Genomic DNA, 8,515 nt, shown 5'->3' on the forward strand with positions numbered 1-8,515 from the left:
GGTGAGCCAAAAGGTTTCCCCCTCTCACCTGGTTCTGCAGCCGAACAGAGCTGGTCCCATCTGGGTCACCAATCTGACATGTGGAATCAAACTCTATAAACCAAGGTTAGGTTACCAAGCAGGGAAGTGTTTATTCAGAGCAGGGTGCAAAGGGGAATCACTCCTCCTGTCTTGCACACTAACATGTAGAATTGTTACATCTTTCAAAGCCAAGCTCATGCATATTAAACAAATGTCAGCTGCATGTCCCGCATTTGCTCCAAGCTCTGGAAAGATTGCGCTGTCACACCACCCCTTATAATGAGCTCTGCAGTCACTCCTGCTACAGGTCCTGTAGCTGTTCCAAGTATTGCGATAAGAAAATGAAACAACTCCCTCCCAAGGGAGGTGCACTGTACCAGGAGGTACAACCCTGTGGTCCCTCCAACCCCTTCAATGAGCCCAGTGGCTGCTCGAACTTCAGTCACAGCTCCTGTGGTGGTTCCAGCTCTGGCAATGAGCTCTGCAGTTGCTCCAGCTCCTGTAACAGCCCAACAGCCTCTTCAGCTCCTACAGTGAACCCTGTGACTGTTAAAACCCCTGCAACAAGTCCTGGACTTGCAAACAGATAAGCATAGGGAGTAATGTTTGCAACTGCATATATTACATATATGTGAAAATATGCTGTATATAAACATGTTTATATATATATATGTGTATAGATTCATATAATTTATAAATATTATCTTTTTTTCTTTTTTTTCTATTTCTCTGTCTTAGTAAATAGCTTTCATCCAACAAATTCTAAACCTCTGTACTTTTATGAGTCCCTTAAATATCTCCTTGGGACTCTTGAATCTGACCCAGTCACTCAGTGAAAAGCATCAGAAGATCTCAAGGTCTCAGGGAGCAGCTCCTGAGGTATATTTCTTACACAGTTCTGTGCTCCTGCTCTGACGGTGCCTTCTCGTTATGGCAGTGCCAGCAAGGAGGCCAGAGCTGACACAGCCGTTCGTATTGCCGGCTACTGACTGCAGCCCTGGAGTGCTGCTGTAGAATCAACAGGGATATTGTGAGACACACAAGACCTTCAGGCCTGAACAAATGAGAGAACTTGAGAGCACTGTGGCAGGGAAAGAGTGCAGGAATGAAAAGAGAATGTTCTGCTGCCATCCGTAGCTGTAGCTCCCCCAGATCCAGATAAGGTAGGAAGAGAGAAGAGCTAAGGAAAAGTCTTCTTTAAAAGCTTTTCATTTATCTCTCAGCCTATTCAGGGAATCTGGTTCAATGTTTACATGAGCTCATGGAGTGAGAATAAGGAAAGCAGGTAGGAAAGAAGTGAAATAATTTGCAACATTTTTCTGCAGATTGCTGTATCATATGCAATCAAATAATCAAATATGCATGAAAAATAAAGAACCATTAATGGGAATCGTGAGAGGAAGATGTGCACATTATGGAATCTGGAATAGTGCAGACTGTAACACCTTCCTGAGAGAGTGCTTGATCTCCCTGTTCCTCATGCTGTAGATAATAGGGTTCAGTGTTGGAGGAACCACCGAGTACAGAAGTGACACCAGCAGGTCCATAAATGGGGAAGAGAGAGAGGGGGGCTTCAGGTTGGCAAAAATGCCTGTGCTGACAAACAGGGTGACCACAGACAGGTGAGGGAGGCACGTGGAGAAGGCTTTGTGCCGTCCCTGCTCAGAGGGCATCCTCAGCACGGCCATGAAGATCTGCACATAGGACACAACTATGAAAACAAAGCACCCAAAAGCTAAACTGCAACTAAAAATGAGAAGCACAACTTCCCTAAGATTTGAGTCTGAGCAGGAGAGCTTGAGGATCTGGGGGATTTCACAGAAAAACTGGTTGACAACATTGCCTTGGCAGAGAGGCAGTGAAAACGTACTGGCAGTGTGCAGCAGAGAATAGAGAACTGCAGCGCCCCAGGCAGCTGCTGCCATGGTGGCACAAGCTCTGCTGTCCATCAAGGTCCCGTAGTGCAGGGGCTTGCAGATGGCAACGTAGCGGTCATAGGACATGATGGTGAGAACGGAAAACTCTGCTGACATGAACAAGACAAAGAAAAAGAGCTGTGCAGCACATCCTGCGTAGGAGATGGCCCTGGTGTCCCAGAGGGCGTTGGCCATGGCTTTGGGGAGAGTGGTGGAGATGCAGCCCAGGTCGAGGAGGGCCAGGTTGAGCAGGATGAAGTACATGGGGGTGTGCAGGCGGCGGTCGCAGGCTACGGCTGTGCTGATGAGGCCGTTGCCCAGGAGGGCAGCCAGGTAGATGCCCAGCAAGAGCCAGAAGTGCAGGAGCTGCAGCTGCCGCGTGTCTGCCAACGGCAGCAGGAGGAACTCGCTGATGGAGCTGCTGTTGGGCATCTGCTGTTCCTGGGCTTGGAGTCCTGTTCAGAGCGCAGAAGATAATGACAAGTCCAAAGCAATCTCAGAGACAGTCCTGCTATACTATAAAAGTTCTCCTTTCCCTTTGGAAAACGATCATTTACCTCCAGAAGCTGAATTAATTTGCATGAGCTTCACCATCCCTTAAGAAGATTAGGGAGCTCTTGCTTTCTTCTCATTTCATAATAGTATCCCAGCCTCCTGTATATTTTCCTCTTTACTGCAGCTGCTCTTAGAGACCCCAGCCCCTGCCTCTGTGCACTTCAAATTGTCTCAGAGAAATCAGTCTGTTAACAGGACAAGTGAACTATTATTGTCTTCAGAAAACAACTATAACTGAACCTTTTAGGAAGGAGAGGCTGAAAGCACTACCTGTGTGAATGTTCACAAAACAACAGATGGATTGCAGAGATATTGGGGAGTCTCAGAGCTGTGTTCACATTTGACAGCCCCTTTTAGATTGCTACCTGCAACCCTCTTTTCTCTCTCTAAGAACAGGAAATGGAAAATCCCTGCCTTGGTGCTTCTGTTGCAAAGAGCCCATAGAAACATCCTGCTGTGCAGTGGAGCTGTGATCCCCCTGCCCCAGGCAGCAGCTGTGGCAGCACAAGCCCTGCCGGGGGGCATCTTTCCCCCCACACGTCTCCCCGCAGCACCCTGGACAGCTCCCCGGGCAGGCTGAGTGCTGAGCCTGGCAGGCGGCAGAGTCCCATAGCCGGCACACAGCCCCTGGGGCACAGCAGGGACCCTGCTCTGCAGGACAGCCCTGGGCACCCGCCTGCAGCCCCATATGCACAGCCTGCAGCCGTGCTGGGACACGCAGCCCTCAGGGCTGTTCTTTGGTGCTGAAGCACGGAAGCCCTCAGCTGGAGCAGAAAGCTTTTTCCGCAATAAACAAACACGCAGTGCCTGCAGCCAGATCTGCTATGGGATGTCCCAGATTTGGTGATCCCTCCAGGAAAAGCAGCTTCATTGCCTACTGCAAGACACTTACCATGCTGTAGTCTGTGGGCAGTGCTCCTGCAGTGAGCTCACAGCAGGCTCACACTGTACACACTCTATCAGCTTTCTCTCCCTTCTCTTCTATCCTCATGTCAACGGCAGATCAAGCCCCAGCTCTGCTGTGCTGTGCACTAGAGCTGCTCCTGGGCACAGCTGTCTCTCTGCAGCGCTGCCCACTTGTATGATCTCCCTGTGTCACAGGAGCCCAGCCCAGCTCAGCACACCTGAGGATTTGAGTTTCTCTTCCTCACTGCTTCCCCTGGAGATTTCCCTGGTGCTCCAGGGCTGAAAGCTCCTGATAGACAGCAGGCTCATCTCTGCTAAATGCACTTGGATGTCAGATCAGTTATTTACCAGTGGATAGACAGATGCCAGATGCATGGCTTTGATTTGTGGAAGCAAACTCTATAACACGGATATAGGTTATAAAGCAGATATTATATTTTTGGGCACCAGGTGCAAGGGTGATCTCTCCTATCTCTCACACCAGAAAGCAGAAGTGTTACAAGCTCAGACTTATTCAACAAATATCCTGGAACTCATCTACATATTCATTATTTTCCAGGAACTCTTTTAAATTCTGCCCCTCCCTCCGGCACACGTGCTCTTTTCAGCGGGTTTTTCCTCTGGTGGTTGTGGGGATGAAGTCAGGCGTCTTCCTTTTCAAATGCTCAAAGTCTTCCTCACTCTGTCCTTTTTATCCCATCATATTTAACTGAAGTAGACTGGTTCTGGCCAGCTTCTTGGGCTGTGTTCCTTTCAGTATGCAGGATGTTCTTCCCTTATGGTAACCGCACATCCGACTTGGTTATGGGCCCACATACCTAACTTTTAACCTTGAGATTTACTCTTTTACTATATAACTTTGTTAACAGATCGTGTTTGCTTAGCAGAAGCTCAAATGCCTCATCTGGAAAGCTCTTTGTGTGGAGCACTGCAGGGCACTGGTAGGCAGCACTGGTCTGTACCCGGTGGGCTGCAGCGTTGCGGGTGGTGCCTGCATGCACCAGGGGGCGGACACATGGGTGGGACATATGGGTCAGGGGTACTTGGCGTGCTCATGTGTCACAGTATATAAGATTTTGTTGCACAGTGTTAAACTGGCATTCAGCTCTAAACACTGTGTCTGTCTTGTATGACCCTTAGCTGTGGATGTCCAGAACATAGGGGGTTAGCCTAGCTGGTTTGCCATTCAATCAACGCAGTTCCTTAGCATTGCAGCAACACTCTCCTCCTGCGCCTTAATACAAAAGACACACAGACAAGGACAGGGACCCTCTGAATTCCTTTCCTTTCAGTACCTGAAGTTCTGTTTATCTTGCTCCACAGCTGCTGCTCTGAACAGCTTTTGTTGTATTCCCACACTGAAGGGAACCTATAACCAGGAGGGGAGTAAACTCTTTGATAGGACTAATAATAGCAGGACTAGGGGAAGTGGTTTTAAGTTGAAAGAGGGAAGATTTAGGTTGGATGTTAGGGGGAAGTTCTTTACTAGAAGAGTGGTAAGGTCCTGGAACAGGCTGCCCAGGGAGGCTGTGGATGCTCCTTGGAGGTGTTCAAGGCCAGGTTGGATGGGACCTTGGGCAACCTCATCTAGTAAATGTGGAAGTTTGGTGGCCCTGCCAGGCAGGGGGGTTGGAGCTTCATGATTGTTGAGTTCCCTCCTAACGCAGGTCATTCTGTGATTCTGTATATACTTCCCCTTTGAAGAGCCTTCATTCAGCAGAGGCAATCAGTGCAGATGTCTCATCTCCAGACGTAAAAGCCTGGGGTTAAAGGAGATTCACTTCCCCACAGACCCATGGGAAATGGGACTCCTCTTGCTTTGGAGCAGATGATAACAAGGGGTTGCCTGTATGCATGAGCCCCTGGTCTTAATCCTTGGCCTTTCTTAAGATGGAATGACTTGCTCAAAAACTGTCATTCAATGAGCACAAGGTGCCTGTGGTGCTCATAGATGTGTTTAGCAGTGCCAGCAAGCTGTGGTAGATGACATCTAAGAGAGTCACCACCTTCCTGAGCATCAGCTGGAAGCCAGACGAGGCATGGGAGTATTCTTGGCCATCCTAAATGACTACATCTCTTCGAGTAATGGGCACCTGAGAGTACAGCGTTATTCAGCTGACCAAATGGATGAGCTCACCAGAAGAAGAGACAGATCTTTCTCTGTTCCCCATCTATTGCAAATTCCAGAGCTTAAGGCATTTGAAAGCTGTGACACACCTTCATTCTCTCACTGGTGACACCTTTTTTGTTCTGGGCTCACGTTTGAATGGCATTTCCATGGGGCCTCCAACACACTCCCAGCCAGCTGACAAATGCAGCTGAGGACCTTCAGGAAAGCCAAGCCTTGGTAGTGTCAGTGCTCACTGGACAACTGTGAGCCCCACAGTGTGTCTCATACCTGTGTGCCACCTTCTGAACACCAGTACCATGGTGTAGATGTGAGGCCCAGCCAGGCTATATCAAATCATGCTTCTGGAATGGGATGCTTTCTGAAGAGTCTTTACACCAATGAGAAGACCACAGACATTCACTCAGTGCGCTCAAAATTTCTGTGCATTTGCTGGCCTAGGGTCTGGTTTGGCTCATGGAGACGTAGTGGGATGGTACCAACCTCTGAACTGTAGCAAATGTGGTACGGACTCTTTATGACGGGTGGCCAAGGAAGATGAGGAAAGGCTGCTGCCCTCTGTGAGAGTGCACTGAGTTCTGCCTGGGGATGGCAGAGGAGCCAGCTGAGAACTGATGGAAAGGGCTTATAGAGAGCAGCAGATTCTGTTCCTTGCTTCCTGATCAGGAAGAACAAGAGGAGGGGGACAGGCAGGTAGCTGAGTTACAGCTGGGATGGCATTGTTTTCTTCAGACTGTCTGCTCTGGTGCAGTGTTTTGGTTCTAGGAGAAAAGCATTGATAACACATGCATGTTTACAGCTGCTGCTAAGCAGTGTTGTACAGAGGCCAGTGCCATGGTCAGTGGAGTGCCCAAGGAACTGAGGGGAACAGACTGAGGACAGCTGTCTTAAAGCGACCAAAGGGACGTTCCATACCATCTGACAGCAAGCAGAAGGTGTACTGAAGGGGGTGTGAGATCATTTCACTGTCTCTTCTGCTGCTCAGGAGCCAGCTGGCCATCAGTCTGGTGATGCTGAGCATGTGCATGTGAATCAGTTGTAATGTACTATACCATATATATCTGGATATATAATCATGACGATTACATCTCTCCTTTCATCTCTCTTAGTAAATAGCTTCATGTCAACTCACAAGTTGTACTTTTTTTTCCCCCAGTTCCCTTCCCCATCCCACTGGGAAGTGGGCAGTGCACAAAGCACTTTGTGCTACTGAGCCACATGTTGGGTTCAACAACCACAATCATTTTGGTGCCCGATGTGGGGCTCCAAGGGACATCTGTCCAGAGCGAGTTAACACAGAGCTTTGTAGGAGCTGGAGAATTTGCTGGCCATGATGCTGATTGTTTCCTTATTTGTGAAGCTTGTTGAGTCTTCTCATGAAGCTGCATTGTACAATTCCTTGCTTGCTGCTTGTTTTCCCTGCTGCACTGTTTGTCAACTCTGGGGGCTGGATTTGGGTATGCTGTTTGACCTTGATTTATATCATGATAAAATAGGCAGCTGACAAAGTGAAGTTTTGAGGACATCCAGCTCTGCGATCATCTTTGAGTTTTGGAAGCAATACTGTCGATATGATTAGGAATTACACCCTTTTTGTTGTCCTCTCAGGGAGCCCAGCAATAGAGGTAAGAAGGGTGGACACTTTCCAGCAGTCACTCAGCCTCCCTCTTGCTTCTTGCCCTGAAGCTCCAGAGCTATTTCCAATAGCTCCTGAGGATTTTGACTATCCGTGGGATTCCCAAACCAGCACGCTCCTATTGCTATGTGTTGTTAATCTGTTCCAGGTTATGTTTCAGATTAAATAATTTTTCAAGAAGATCACTGAGATCTGCCCCAAGGTGAGAAAGCAGAGCATGGCAGGGGGTGTGGGACGGTCTGGGCAGCAGCCTGGAGCAGTGGGCACACCCAGGGCTTTGGAATTTCATCTCCAAGTAACTGCAGGATCCTGAGAAACTGGTAGAATATTGGGAGAATGTCTGCTGTGGCCCTGGTAATCCCAAAGAGGCACAAATGACTGCAGTGTGCCAGGGCCTGGCCCACACCTATTGAGCTGTTTTCGACACTCTTCAGCATCCTCAAGTGAAAGAGAGTTGGATCTGCTGACAGTGCTGGAGCCTCTGCAACTCCTGGCACAAACCCTGCAGCAGCTCCAAGTTTTTGCTGCATGTCCTGCGGTTGCTCCAAGCTCTGGAATGGTTCCACTGTCACTCCACCCCTCATAAAGAGCTCTGCAGTCAGTCCTGCTACAGGTCCTGTAGCTGTTCCAAGTACTGCTATAGCAAAATGAAACAAATTCCTCCCAGAGGAGGTACAGCCCTGTGTTCGCTCCAACCCCTCAAATCAGCCTTGTGGCTGCTCCAAATTCTGTCACAGGTTCTGTGGTGATTCCAGATATGACAATGAGATGCGCTTCTGCAACAGCCCAACAGCTGCTCCAGCTCCTACATTGAACCCTGTGGCTGTTAAAACCCCTGCAACAGGTCCTGCAGTTGCAAACTTATATGCATATATAATAGTATCTATGCATATATGTTTGCAACAGCATATATTGTGTATATGTGAAAATATACCATATATATAACGTGTGTGTGTGCAAATACATATATATATGTACTTGTCATAATGATTACGCTTTTTTTATTCTCTGTCTCAGTATATAGCTTTACTTCAGCCCACACATTCTAAAGCGCAGCACTGCCCCGAGTCGCTTACAGATCTCCTTGGGACTCCTGAAACTGACCCAGTCACTCAGGGAAGAGTACCAGAGGATCTCCAGGTCATCTCGTGGAGCAGCTCCTGAGGTACATTCCTTACACCAGCTCTGGAAGAGGCCTCCAGTTCTCTGCTCCTGCTCTGAAGGGGTCCTCTTGTTATGGCAGAGCCAGCAAGGAGACCAGCTCTGACACAGCCGTTCATATTGGCGGCTACTGACTGCAGCCCTGGAGTGCTGCTGTAGAGACAACAGGACTGTCATGAAACACACAAGATC

At 48.6% G+C, this 8,515-nt stretch overlaps 1 protein-coding gene across 1 annotated transcript; it reads right to left on the minus strand.

The window, feature by feature from the left end:
• Nucleotides 1-1,433: 1,433 nt before the first annotated feature.
• On the minus strand, nt 1,434-2,369 carry LOC140265378 (olfactory receptor 14J1-like). Its single transcript, XM_072361294.1, has one exon. It carries the CDS (start codon nt 2,367-2,369, stop codon nt 1,434-1,436), a length of 936 nt encoding a protein of 311 aa, XP_072217395.1.
• Nucleotides 2,370-8,515: the final 6,146 nt, after the last annotated feature.

Source organism: Excalfactoria chinensis, unplaced genomic scaffold (assembly GCF_039878825.1).
Source record: "Excalfactoria chinensis isolate bCotChi1 unplaced genomic scaffold, bCotChi1.hap2 Scaffold_85, whole genome shotgun sequence".
Taxonomy (NCBI): domain Eukaryota; kingdom Metazoa; phylum Chordata; class Aves; order Galliformes; family Phasianidae; genus Excalfactoria; species Excalfactoria chinensis.